This window comes from Mycetomoellerius zeteki, unplaced genomic scaffold (assembly GCF_001594055.1).
Source record: "Mycetomoellerius zeteki isolate Tzet28-1 unplaced genomic scaffold, Tzet1.0 scaffold106, whole genome shotgun sequence".
In the NCBI taxonomy this organism is placed as follows: domain Eukaryota; kingdom Metazoa; phylum Arthropoda; class Insecta; order Hymenoptera; family Formicidae; genus Mycetomoellerius; species Mycetomoellerius zeteki.
Genome location: NW_017255975.1, coordinates 2,413,469 through 2,428,128, shown reverse-complemented (window position 1 = coordinate 2,428,128; position 14,660 = coordinate 2,413,469). Strand labels below are relative to the sequence as shown.

Here is a 14,660-nt window from a genome sequence, read left to right as displayed (position 1 = left end):
CCCTTCTCCCCTTTCTATTTTTCTCTCTCTTTTTGTCTCTCTCTTTCTCCCCCTGTTCTTCTCTTCTCCGATCACTGAGAGCAATGAAGGAGCGAAGCAAAGAAGCAAGCCACCCTCCGAAATTCTACCACCTCTTTCTTCCATTTCGAGGTCCGCGGCAGTCGCCATGGCTGGGGGCAGCCCGGGGTACCAAACAGAGGGATGACCGAGAGAGGGGACTGGACATTGGTGCGGCGTCTCGCTTTGACGTCTATTTTCATCTCACTCGTCGGCGTCGCGGCCACCCCTTGTCGCACCGCGTTCTCGGTATCATCGTCCGCCTAAAAAGGTAGATTGGCCGTGGAAGTAACGCGATATGCGATTCGTCAGCCCGTCGGACCAATCGACCGCAGCGTTATATTCTAGGATCACGTTGCACGCGCTTATATTGGGAGCCCCCGCTCGTTTCCCCGACAGAACGGCTCTCTAACGTAAGTGCATCACGTCGCGTCGCGTCACGACGCCGCCGGCTTCTATTTTTTTTTCTTTTTTTCCTCTTTTCTTTCCTCTCGATCGACAGAAGACGAAAAGAGCAAAAACACGGCGAGGAGAAAGGAAGTGAGTCCTTTCGTATATATGGGATTTATTTAACAAACGGGGTGTAATCGGTCTGAGCATCATCCACCGGAGATTGCACACTTATCCGCCACGCTCACAGAGAATCAACGATCAACACGCAACAAACCCACACATACACGTGTGTACACGGTATCGATAAGGATGAACGAGCGGAGTTAAGAGTGAAGCTATTAGGACCGCAAGAAACTCGTGAGAGGACCGAGTTTGGATGGTCGTGCTTCTACTTTGCTCCGAAAAGATCGCGTGTGTGTCTGTGCTTGAGAGATTGGGGGAAAAAGTCACCGGGTGGGCGGGAAGTGGTACCGACTGGCGAACGGGCCCTGGTGACCTTTCGAAGGAGTGACCTTCGAATTTTATCGAACTCTTGGTGAAGTACTCATGTGAGAACTCGACGAGGTGCGACTGAAAGGATTGTGTCAGCAATCTCTTAGAGAAGCTTTTTACCTGTGCTTTACGAGCCCCTGAACGGTGTACGGACATAGTGTTGCGTCTTTTCATTTCTTCCTCTTGTCCTTGTTCATCCCCCTTCCTCTGCTCCGATCCTATCGGATTGGAAGAAAAAACGAGTTTAAGTTTTTGGTGTTGATCAGGATTTTTTTCGAAACCAGCGAGATACAAACACCAGGAATACTATTGTGTAACGCCACCAAGTTCGATAAGATGTCTTCCAGCGTTCGATTTGGATTTAATTTAAATGAGTTAAAACTTATTTGTGTTTGCACTGTTTTTTTAATTTTATCTATCTTTTTGTAATTTATTATTTATAATATTATGTAAACATTTAAACAATTGTTAAATAACAATTAATTAAATTGATACAATTGTCTGCTAAAAAATCGGTTTATTAAGAATTAGTTTTTTTTCTTAATTTCAAGAATAAAAAAGTAAAAGCTTCATTTTATTTTTAGTTTGATTTATAAAAAAAAGCAAAATTGTAAAATTCTCATTTGAATTTATGATTGTAAGAAACGTTGTCGTATTTTTTAAAATAATTTTTAAATAATTTTTATATAAGTTACCTTTGCCAACATTTAATGAACGAATCGGAACAAAAAAAAAATTAATTTGATTGTTTAATCGTCAAAAAGATTAAAGGGATCAATTTTCATTACACGAATTATTTTTACAAAAATTTGTTTCTAATTAAAAATTGAAAATTTCTTCAGTAAATTTTTTATCTATTAGATTCCAGTGAAATCTTCATTTGTTGGATAAAAAAATTGATAATTTTAAATTTAAATTAAAGTTTAAAGTTTTAATGTTTTCCTTCATTTTTATTCTTTTCTTAGATTTGTTGTTTTCTACTTTATCAGTATTGTGCTCCGTTATGATTTACGTTTCTACGTTTCATTCCGTTTATTGTTTAAAGTCCGCATGTTTTCCTAATATTCGTCAAATCCTAAACTTACACGAGAATATCTTTCACATATCTTTCGCATGTTTCGTATACACTTGTTCGAAGAAATAAAAATATCGAACTTCTTGTAACGCGATACATCGCTCTTTTTGGTTCGGTCGCCAGTGCTGCTTCGTGCCTGCTCCATTTTGTATTCTTATCTGATTATGCAATCCCTTCGTACTCTCTCGACTCTTCTTCGTGACTCTTCTACTGTGATGCACGCATAATCGTCGCGTCGAGTAGTAGTATCAGTGATACATAGCGACATCGTAACCGACTTGCTTCGAGGTGAAGCATGTTCGATAAAATAGATTTTCACTACGTTCGCGACGTTTTTCTAGAATGTTTTAGTGAAATCAAGAAAAAAAAGAGGAAAGCCGGCGGTTATCTACGACGAATCTAAAAATCATTAAATTCTATTTTACGAAACTATGAGATTTATATGATATCAGTTGATGGCGAAGAAATGAATTTTAAAAGTGTTCGCTTTAGCTTTTGACAGATTTTTTTATTGATGAGTGTTTTTGAATTCTTACATTCGGATGTTACAACCACAATCTTAAACAATTAATCGTTAAAATAGTTATTTTTGACATGATGAATTAATTAATAATTAATATAATTAATAATATAAAAGAAATTTGTGCAAGTGTTATTAAAAAAAATATATCACATTATTGTTAACATTAATCTGTGGATAACTTCGGTTGTCTAATTTATAACTTCTTTTTTGCTAAATGTATTTTGCTTTAAATTATAAGAATTTAAAAGACTTTTACGAGTAACAAGTGGTTGAAACAAAGAGAGAAATAAGCTTTGGAAACATGAATAGACTTTTTATATTTATTTTATAATATATTATTATTGTTTAATATTTTTCTTTAATTTCAGATAAATATTATTTAAATAGATCATTTTTAATTCAAAGATTATTATTATATATTATATTATATATACATATTTTGTATACAATCTATAGAAGATTTATCAGATCTGAAATATTTATAAAATATTTTTATTATTTAATAATTACTTCATTTAACTGAGAATAAGATTTACATGCATTAATCTTAATTAACTGAAATAATAATTAACTGTAACTCTTTTTACTCCTTCAAAGAAAAATCGTTCTAAAAGATTCAAAAGGGATTAAAAAAGAAATTACCGAAAAATATGTCAGACATTTTTTCGCATCAATCTGATATAACTGGCCGTAGTTTCGTGAAGTGGATCCCGGACAGCCGGGTGCGTCGAGATGTTCTAACCGATCGTTCTCCAGGGCCGCCCAGAACGTGCCGCCAGAAGTAGTCCGTCCGCCGCCGAACCAACAACAAGCCCCGAAGGCAAACGACAGAAAAAAAAGGAACAGTCCTCCCCTCCTACCGAAGAAGAAGAAGCAAGACTTCAGGAGGAAACTCGTGAGTGCCACGACATCAGTTTATCGTCGGTAGAGCCCAGAAGAAGAACCGAAGATGCCAGCTCCAAAGGCCCAGGAGGGAGATGATCCCGATCCGACTCCATACCTCTTCGTCTCCCTCGAGCAGAAGAGAATCGATCAGACGAAACCTTACGACGCGAAGAAGGCATGCTGGGTGCCCGACGAAAAGGAGGGCTATCTCCTCAGTGAGATCAAAGCCACCAAGGGCGACGTCGTCAGCGTTGGCTTGCCTGGCGGCGAGGTGTGTAGTGTGCCGTGTATAAATGCATCCCTGTGACCTATTCTTTCGATCTTCATTACTTTAAAGAGTCAGATTATTCGGAAAATAGCCAAGTGAAAACCCCTCGGTGGGGCTCGGTGTTTGAATAATTTTAATTTGCTTCTTTGCAACAGTGAAAATTTATATTCCTGAGATTAACGATGTGCTCAGCTGTAATATTTTAAACAGAGAGAGAAGAACGCGATCCTAATTTTAAGAAAAAGAAATTAAAATTGAAGAGATCGGCTATTATTCGGGTAATCTGTTGCTTGAGATACATAAAATGTGATCTCTTACACGGTTTTATTTCTTATCCCCATTTACCAATGTAGATGAACTTTATCTCAGAGAATTTACTTTACTTTTAATCCTTTTCTAATTCTTAGGGAACTAATATAAAAAAGTTAATATACATTGGTAGGGCCATAGATATTGAGTCTAAAATCTCAGTAAAAGATATCGAGATTTGTTTGGTGAAATTAGCGGAAGCGATTTACTAACTTGTTCGAAAAATTTCCGGATGTGATTATATTTAATGTTTTGAAATCGTGGATTAATTATGTTGGCATATTTATGTCGATATATTAAATTCAAAAGAAAATATCAATATTTAACAATTTAGATATTTTACGAATAATAAAGGCACAAATATATTTAGTTAACTCAAATAATATCCTGATTAAAAAATTTTAATGAAACAATTAATTATTTAATTAGAAAATATAATAATTATAACGTTGATTGTCTTTTTCTATAAACATACTTATTTTATAAGATATTTTATATTACGTTTGTTAAATTTCTTGAAGTAAATTTTGAGACACTTCAATATGTTTACAATTTTTTCTACTTTTTTTAACAATTATTAATTAAATAATATATGCGTCAGATGATCGTAATTTAATAATATAATAATCTCGCGATTAATCGTGTCACATCAGACTGTTCATACGTTTTCCTTTTCTACTGACATCGCTTTTTCTACTGATGTACAAAATTTTTTAGCCGAGAAATTCGTTCCTGAACACTACATGCGATCTTACATAGTTATTTAAGCATTAATAAATTTTTTGCGGTTTTACACAAATTTTATAACATTACAAATGCTTAAAAAAGGAGAAAACTAGGCTAAAATATAAACTCAATTTATTAAATAGAGACGAAGTCAAACTGTGTCGTCTAAAAAAAGATATATAAAAGCATTTATTACTCTATGAAATTGTTCGTCAGATATATTTCATTCTATTGTCGTCTCTCTCTTTCCTACTCTTTCGAATTAGACCTAAAAAAAGGACGTAACATTTTTCGCGAAAAATCATTTACGTAGAGTTCGCGTATGTTCGAAGAAGAAGGCGTCGACGCGTTCCAATTTCGCCGGATAAATTCGTTTGCTCGATTTTTGGAATGTTGACGGGCGGCGGAAGGGGACGTCTGTTTACAGCACGGTGATTTCCATCGATCGCCATGGAAGGATCGAGGCATGATCTCTTCTTCTGGCTGGGCCATTTTTTAGCCGGGTCGACCGACAGAGGAAGACAGAAGGAGAGAAAGAGAAAGACAGGCAGAGAGAGAGAGAAGAGAGAGAGAGAGAGAGAAAGAGAGAGGGGATTCGCTGGCTTCTATATATATAAAAAGAAAGGGGAGGAACGGGATCTCGCTGACGATCTATTTTCGGAGAACAGAAAACCGACCGCGAATCGCCGCTGCCGCCGTCGTCGTCGACGTAGGGTACTTACGACCTTCTGTCACCCGGCTGAAGGTGTAGATTTTCTTTTTGGATGGAAATAAAGTCTCTCTCGAGCTTTGAAGCCTGTCAAAAAGTGCATTACGTAAACAGCGGCTTTCCGCTACCGTTCTGCTGGCGAAATTATACAACGCATTCTCTTTCCGTTAGGATCTCCTTTTCGCTTATCATAGTGAGAATTTATAGTCGAGACAATTTTTCACGCAGAATGTAATCAAACATTTTTGTTTTACCACAAAAGGTCTAACTTGCTCTTTGAAATCTAATTTTGACATTAATCAAATCATTAGGATCGAATTTCGTTTGCAAAAACATATAATTGTAAAGTAATGGGTAAAGTAATATATAGGGAGTTTAAAAAAAAATAAAAATGCAGAATAGATAAATATATATTAGTAAAACTAGCGAATGACTGATAACATTCGTGAAGAAATAAATATCTATAAATTTTTATTTGGAAAATCTCAATTCCTTGAAATCTTACGTAATTATATTTATTCCATTTTGCAAACTCTATCAGAATTTTTCTTCTGTCGATACGTAATTCGAGAAATAAAAATTTTAACAGTAAATGAAAGGAAGATGTATTATTGATACTTATTAAATTGCTGAAGTATTTCTCACCAAATTCAAATCACATTGATATACTCTGTTCTACAGACTTTAATTAATGTATTATATACATGACAAATTAAATAATTTCCAGCATTTGAGCTTTGCATTTGATTTTTTGCACTGTATGTCGCAAAACCGGAAATTTAAAAAAATGGGGAAATTATTTATATTAAACACAAGTTAATCTCTCTGTCTCTCTCTTTGCAATGTTGTTTTAAAGAAAAAATTATAAGTATAAAATATATGCCAGATTTTTATACTACTTCATTCTTTTCTTTCTTCTTTTCTCTTTCTACTCTGATTGTCTAATCTGATGTATAATATTGTGTTGTAATATTGCTTTTTATGAGAGCTACATTTTCGAAGTAACATAAAATGATATAATTTTATTATCTATAACCCGATATCTTCTATATTCACTTTTTCTTTCTCTCTTTCGCATAATTGCATTTCAAAAAATAAATAGTCCTCACTGTATATTACTATAACGTTCCACGGATCATAATTCGGACGTGTGAATCATTTCGTTCGCAATTATGATCAATATTGACCGTACTTGTTTTTCGCGACTTCGACGTAAGTGCCCCGCTATTCTCGTCCGAATTCCGCAAACTCGCGAATAAACGACCCCAATATCCGCGTCCCCGCGTAATACATGTCGATTACATAATGGTTCAGCAAACCCGTGTCGCCGTGCGCATTGCTTCGTTACGGCTGTAAGCCCAATTCAAACACGCTATTGTTAGAATCGCTGTCGCTAGCGCCTGGCGTAATAATAAGCCGAAACGCCACTTCTCGAAACGCGGGTCAACGTATTTTTAGAGCAGCAACCGAGCACGAAACCCGAGAAAAACGTACGAGAGAGAGAGAGAGAGAGAGAGAGAGAGAGAGAGAGAAATGGAGACACAGAGGTGTCATTGGTCGTTGCCAATTAAAAAAAAAACCTCTTTATGCAATGCAATTATCGAGGAAAAATTGCCGCATTTTTTCGTTTTTGAGATCTTTAGTTTAATTCCCAAACACAATTTCCTAAATACAAATTAACCATTTTTGTATCTTATTTGCTTACCTATTCTTTTTCTAATTTCACGAAAATTAACTCAGCTGGAACTAGATGAGGTGTATCATAATGTTTTTATTGATCCATATTTAAAATACCTATGATAGTAATGCTGATAGATGATCACTTTATTTGATGTATTTTTTAATTTTCTCGTGGAGCATATCATAATTTGATAACAATCAATTGAATTGCAATAACAAACTTAATAAAAACTACTAATTTCTTTATCTTTTTAACAAAGCGCCACTTTAAATATTTTTTCCTCTACTTTTTATCTTCTTTTAAAAATTATTAAACATTTTAATTACACATACTATCATTATTTCTAATCTTACTTATTTTAACAGTTCATTAAATTATAAGTTAAATATTATATAAATTGATAATTAAGTTATTAAATTCTATGTACAATATAATATAAAACACGATTGAAAAATTGTTCTATTTTATTAATCTATTGGCCAGGTTTTCTTGTTAATGTTTATAATTGTTCGTCAATTAAATATAATTTGCTTCCATTCTCCTTCATCTTCGCAAATGTAGATGATTGAGAGATATTTTGGTTTTTTAAATTTAAGATAAAAAAGATAAAATATGCCTTTCCAATAAAAATAATAATCGTGTAAATTCCGACGTGTTTTCTATCTCTTGCATTTAATCTGAGAGATTGATAACTGAATCGTTCGATTGAAACGTAATAATGACAAAAAAAAGAAGTAGAAAAAAAAAGAAAATGCTCGTACAGACAAAACAGTACCGCAAGGACCAGCTGTCCCAAGTGAATCCGCCGAAATTCGAGAAAGCCGAAGATATGGCCGACCTGACCTACTTGAACGAGGCGTCGGTGTTGCACAATCTGAAGCAGCGTTACTACGCCAAATTGATCTATGTAAGTCGATTGTCGTGACCGTACGTCACTAATGCGTTTTTTCTTTCTCTTTGGGGCCGATGACAGACCAAGGACTTCAAGAAGGACCAGCTGCAGCAAGTGAATCCGCCCAAGTATGAGAAATGCGAGGACATGTCCAATCTGACTTACCTCAATGATGCTTCGGTCCTCCACAATTTGAAGCAACGTTACTACGCCAAGCTCATCTACGTAAGACTCTTCGCTCGCAATGGGGAGATGCTCGCACCTTCCCTCCTCTCCATCCGAGGATGTGAAGGATTTTGTCTGGCTTTGTCTGGCCTCGAGTGTCCCTCTTGCGAGCCACCACCATGATTGTCACGACACCCTTTTAGAATTTCTGTGCTGGTTTCGAAGGACCGGTTCATTGCTCAAAACGCCAGGACGCGTCTCGCGATGTTCCGAAAGGTCCTTCGGCTTTATAGTCCGCGACAAATGGCTCGACAGGATGCATGGATCTTGTGCAGGAGCGTCGTCGTAAAGCAGGACGATATGTCACGACGTCTCCTAGTCTCTTCATTTTTTATCGATGATCCTTTTCCCATGCAGATGAGAATCTTTCGTCCGTTCAACGTTTTCTCATAGGAGAAATGCATGATTTTTTTATTTATTTCTTTTCCTTCTTACCGTCGTCGTCAAAGCACTATGACCTGCTGCGACGTCTCCTGGCTTTTTATCGATTTTTTTAGTCATTTTGATTTTGATGTTTTACTCCAGGTTTCCCTCTGGAGATGCATGGTTTTTTTTCATTCTGTTTTTGAGAGAATGAGCGAACAACATCGTCGCGCAAAGCACAATGACGTGTCGTGACGTTCTGTGATTTCTTCCATGTTTGCGAAAATTATTCTTTCCTTTTCGGATTGGTAACTTTCGATCAGTCACTGAGAGAGATCTCTCTGTGTTGAAAAAATGTCAAGCAAGGAATACCTTACGCTTTGCCATTTTTTCGTCCTCCACCGGAGAATGTTTGTTAAGTCGATTAAATTTCACGACATTCTCTTCATTTTGATTCACACAAGATGTGTAATCGTCACTTGTTCTGTTATTCCATATTTGTATCTTAAATGTATCCATTGTATTTAACTGAGTGCGCTCTAGAATCCATGTGGTCACAAAGTGGAAATCCCGAAGGATGCTCTCGTTTTTAGACACGAGTCGCACCTGTCACGATGGGAGATGGATAATTCCTGCATCGGCATTCAACCTGTTTTTTTGTTTTCATGATCATATTATTTGTACGTTTTGTTAATATCGTCGATATTGCCGGATTATTTCGTCAAATTAATATAACAAATTAATATTCATATAATGAATTATACTATACGATTAAATTATATTTGCTAATCTTCTTTGCACTTAAAAGAATTTTATAAGCTTCATAGGTAATATTAATTTATAATTTGGTAATTATTTTTTTGTAAAAATTTGGACGAAAAAAATAATCAGACACTATCGATAATGTATTTCGCAGATAAATTTCAGTTATTTGAAATTTGAGGCAAAACTGAATTATTATATTTAATTTCATTTGCCATACAATGTTATTATATATATAATGTTATATGATTTAATTGGAGAAAAAAGACTTCTCTTAAATTACAGTACTGAAAACTTTGCAAAATCTATAATTTTATTTTATTTATTATAATTTGATTTATTGCTATATAATTAAAGGAATTATAATTAGAAATTCTATAATATTTAATTTTATATAAACATATTTTTTATATTGTATCGGTAAATTACATTGATGCATAAGATATATACGAGTATATAACCTTCTTTGACAAATTCAGAAAATTCGAATAGTCGAAATTTGTCGGCAATTTTCTTATGCACTTTGTCAGTAATAGATCTGTTCGCGTTGCTTGCACTTTTGGCACTCGGCATCTTCGCTTTCTCTCTTTTCAAGGCCAAATATATATCTATCTCATTTTAAGTGCAAAAATATTTGGGGATTTCATGCAACGCGAACAGACCTATTGATTCTTGTGCGAGCGAGACAGATCGCACGCCGAGAATCGAGAAATCTTCGTTTTGGCAAACGATAAAGACGAGCCACGGAACGTTGCTCGAAGTCTTTATTCGATTCTTTAAATGATCGTTGATCTCTACCTTTGCAGACCTATTCCGGCCTGTTCTGCGTGGCTATTAATCCCTACAAAAGATTTCCCGTATACACCTCTAGATGCGCCAAATTATACCGTGGCAAGAGGCGTAGTGAAGTGCCGCCGCACATTTTCGCCATTTCTGATGGAGCCTATGTTAACATGCTTACCAGTACGTAAAAATGATTATGCGAGAAGTAATATTAATCACAATACAACATTAATGCATTGAGAAAAATCGTCATTTTCGAAAAAATCAAAACATTGAAAATGATTAGCTTAATAATAGTTACGTTAATTTATCTCAACAATTATATAAATTGTTACATAGAACAGTTATATCGTTCTTTAAGACGTTCTTTTTTTTATCTTAAAGATTGATCTGTAAAAGATTTTTGTCGATTTTCGCGACATTCTGTTATGAAAAATTTGGATGTCTCTTGCCCCCGACAGATAACGAGAACCAGTCTATGTTGATCACCGGTGAGTCTGGAGCCGGAAAGACTGAGAACACGAAGAAAGTAATCGCGTACTTCGCCACCGTCGGCGCCTCTACTAAGAAAGATAAGGAGGTAGACACGAAGAAAGGCTCTCTGGAGGACCAAGTCGTCCAGACCAACCCCGTCCTGGAGGCCTTCGGTAACGCCAAGACCGTCCGTAACGATAACTCCTCTCGTTTCGTAAGTGTTTCTATTTTAACGCATTTGATATATGAAGCTTTCAATAGGATAAAATAGCCATTACTATATCTGGCCGGGATAAACGATTGCGTACGAGGAAGTCCAATAACGATTTGGGAGACTTAAACGAGATTAGAAAACAGCTAGAAATATGAATAATACGTATAAAACGTGTATTATATATGTTAAAATTCTAAAACTCATCTCACATGAAATACAACACAGTGAGCACTGGTGAGCACTGTAGGTATAATTGAACCACTGGACACTGGACCAATTAATATTCACTTTAAAGTTGTCATTTTGATTTACATACCTTCTTATTGGTCCAGTAGCTCTATGCTAGGCTTATAGTGATATGTGGGCTATGTTCCAAAATTGAATGCCTGTATTGAAAATCTATGGTGCACGTAACGTAAACTGTCGCATTTTCAGTGTTGGCAGTAAATTTGGAACACAGTCATGGTATTCTTGGATCTGCTCGCATTGCTTGCATTTTTCCACTCAACAATTTCGCTTTCACTCTTTTTAACGCCCAAACACATATCTATCTCATTTTAAGTTAAAAAATTTGAGGATTTCAAGCAACGCGAACAGATCCAAGAATACCATGACTGTGTTCCAAATTTACTGCCAACACTGAAAATGCGACAGTTTACATTACGTGCACTATAGATTTTCAGTACATTTTCAGGCATTCAATTTTGCAGAGTGCAAACGGCACCATTTTACTACATGGCTGAAACCTACGATGTATTATACATAGTTTCATCCATGTATGAAACCACGTATAATACGTTGAGTTTGATACGTGCCCAACTCTGATAACGATAGATCATCGACTGTGGCTGAAAACCTAGTCGAGATTGGCTGTTAACATTTGATGGATTAATTATGCTTTCGTTTCATCTTGAATAGGGTAAATTTATCCGTATTCACTTCGGTCCTTCCGGAAAGCTGGCCGGTGCCGATATTGAGACATGTGAGTATCTTATTCGATATTCTTAAAGCGAAAACGAAATTAGAAAACAGCTTTGCCGGTTCATATTTTATAGAAGAAATCGTCACGTGACTGTTAATTTTGTGCAGTTAATCACGTCCGGCGTTTAATAGTCACGTCAAGGTGATGGAAGGCGAACGCGTTTATTATCGTCACGACACAAACGCGCACTTCGGAGGCGCAGTTGGCGTCGATTCGCGATTTACATCGTCCGCCGTTCTTTGATTGCGTCCGGTTATTTTTGTGACCGCTCCATTTCGTATCGTTTGGCTTAAAATCCGCTCGCGTCATCGTCGTGATTCCCTTGCCCAATCCTTGCGCTATAAACGACAATGTATATGTGTGGCACGCGTGACGACGTTTTTTTTCTAAGAAGAAATAATTACAATTATTAATAAATGCGGTCAGTTATAAAAAATTGGTTCTATACACAACTGATCCTTTAATTATTATCTATCGTTTAAACCCATTAAAGCCTATGACTACACCAAGCAAAAAACAGGACTGAAGCATGAAAAAACATTTCTGACGTACAAAATACATTATTAGTCTTATTTTCAATTGTTGTTTTATTTGCTATCCTTATTCCAGTCATAGGCCTCAATAGACTAATTGAAACGAGATGTTTTAAAATATCTTTATTTGAAATGGAGCGTATATATATTCCTTTTTTTAGATGTTTTATCTTTAAAAAGTAAATCTTTTTTCGTAGAAATTTTTCTATAGACAAAAAATATATTTCTTCATATAAAGTATATTTCTAACATAATGTTCTCTTCATATAGATCTGCTGGAGAAGGCTCGTGTCATCTCTCAACAAACCCTCGAGCGTTCCTATCACATCTTCTATCAGATGATGTCCGGTTCAGTCAAGGGACTGAAGGGTAAGATCATTAATATTCCTCGTGAAAGAAAGTGAAATCCGATTGAAGTCTAAACAGGATTTGCACGTCGATTCCTATAAATTATATTTCCTTCCTAGGATCATATTAACAAATCATCGTTATCTCGAGAAAGATGAAAAGCTTAATTATTTATACATGGAAGATTATTTACAATTATTTGTTGTATATAATAAAGAAATATCAATAGTAATTATGGCACGGCAACGTCATCAGTAAGAAAATTAATTGTTTTTTTTTTAATTAAATGTAGTATACATATAATTAATCATCTTTAAAGATAATAAATTGAAAAACAAAATTTAAATAATGATTGATTTTTTTTCGAGATAGCGATTATTTCTAGAGCGCTCGGGAACGCTCTGGCTAATAACGAGATTAGATTGGTAAGATGAGATAGGTGCTGTGGAGCCTGGAAGAAAGAAAGGTTCCGCGCATGAATCGGGGTATAATCGCCCGGAAGGTCGCCCTCTTTCCTTTCACGAACCAGCAAAATTTTTCAATCGAATTATCCTCATTCCACGCAGAGATATGCCTCCTATCGAACAACGTCAACGATTACTACTTCGTATCTCAGGGCAAGACAACGATCCCAAACGTCGACGACGGCGAGGAGTGTCTGCTGACCGACGTAAGAACCTGACGATGATGAATATATCGTAGGATTCTCGCCTCTCATTTACTACTTTGTATATGATACCTTAGACTCAGTTGCTGGCCACAGTTGGCGGTTTTCGTGGATTAACTGTATATTACGTTGCCTGGAGGAACTGTAGCAGGCAATTCGTAACGCCTCTAGAACGGGGTATTGTGAGAGAAACGTGTCTGTCGAGGTCGATTTTCTTGATCGGATGATGTAATTCAATATTTACTAGGTAATTTTATATTACATTTACTGTCAATTGATTTTCATTAATAATTTCAAGTGGAAGAAAATCTATTCTTGATTTAATATTAAAAACTTCGAAGCAAAGAAATGTGCAAGAATATGACAAGTTGTAAATTTTAATCGATAAAATTTGGGAAATCGAGAAATTTATAATTTCTAAATAAAATCCATTTTTAAAAATAGAATTTTGTAATTTTAAGTTAGGTCTAATTTTTTTAAAATTAGATTAAATATAATTAAAATCTAACTTTACTGAAAAAAATTAAAACTATCCCGATAAATTAAAGAAATCTTATTTTATTTCAAGGAATTTTACTTAAGATTACTTGGTTTTGTTTTCTAAGGAAAAAAAATGAAATAGAATTATTATTCCAAAGTAGAAATTCAACGACGACAGTAACGTATCTCTTGTAGAATAGCGTGTTGTATAGTAGATCTCTCCGCTGCAAGAGGGAGAGCTGGAACATTTTGTATATAATTTCCTAGCAAAGGCGTAATCCGCAAAAGGAGCAGCGGTATTTTGCAGAGCTATATTGTAGAAACGTACTTTTAGCGTACCAAGTATTCTAAGTATCGAACGTTGACATTATAGACGAAGAAACTATCTCGAAACTGTTATATGTATAATCGAAATTTCAGAAGCTTTCAGAAAATTGTATTCCTTAAAAATTCAATAAAGCACATTTGCATAAAAATGTTTATAGAAACATTACAAACGACAGGTTGAAAACAACCCGTTGAAATTAACAAGAAATATATATCATAATATTTTTCAAAAAAGAATAAATATTAAGAATAAGAAAAGGCAGACTTTTCTAGAAGTTCTAAAAAGTTCTTCTTGATCTAAATCTAATTAATTTTGCTATTATAGAATGTCACAGTACAAATTCGTGATTTAAATTAATATATATATATTTATAAATAAGAAAAGAAAAACTAATATTTTTTGAAGAGAAGGCAAGTACTTTGATAGTTTCTTCGTCGAGCTGGACCCCTGATGAGCACAGGTGGAATCTCTCTTTGTTGTTACCTCTTTCC

The 14,660-nt window shown here is 35.2% G+C and overlaps 1 protein-coding gene across 35 annotated transcripts in view; it reads left to right on the top strand.

Moving 5' to 3' along the window:
- Positions 1-451: 451 nt before the first annotated feature.
- Mhc (myosin heavy chain) overlaps positions 452-14,660 on the top strand; it is a 51,189-nt gene continuing 36,980 nt past the window's right edge. For 17 of the 35 annotated variants that reach the window (XM_018449127.1, XM_018449100.1, XM_018449066.1 and 14 more), the window contains exons 1-6: positions 3,490-3,696; positions 8,092-8,235; positions 10,167-10,323; positions 10,605-10,831; positions 11,750-11,813; positions 12,617-12,715. In XM_018449127.1, coding sequence (XP_018304629.1) covers positions 3,490-3,696; positions 8,092-8,235; positions 10,167-10,323; positions 10,605-10,831; positions 11,750-11,813; positions 12,617-12,715 — 898 coding nt within the window. Of the gene's footprint in view, positions 471-578; positions 598-651; positions 737-2,286; positions 2,306-3,296; positions 3,697-7,881; positions 8,026-8,091; positions 8,236-10,166; positions 10,324-10,604; positions 10,832-11,749; positions 11,814-12,616; positions 12,716-13,260; positions 13,365-14,660 lie in introns of those variants that run through there. The other 18 variants (XM_018449075.1, XM_018449019.1, XM_018449108.1 and 15 more) reach the window with 8 other exon arrangements.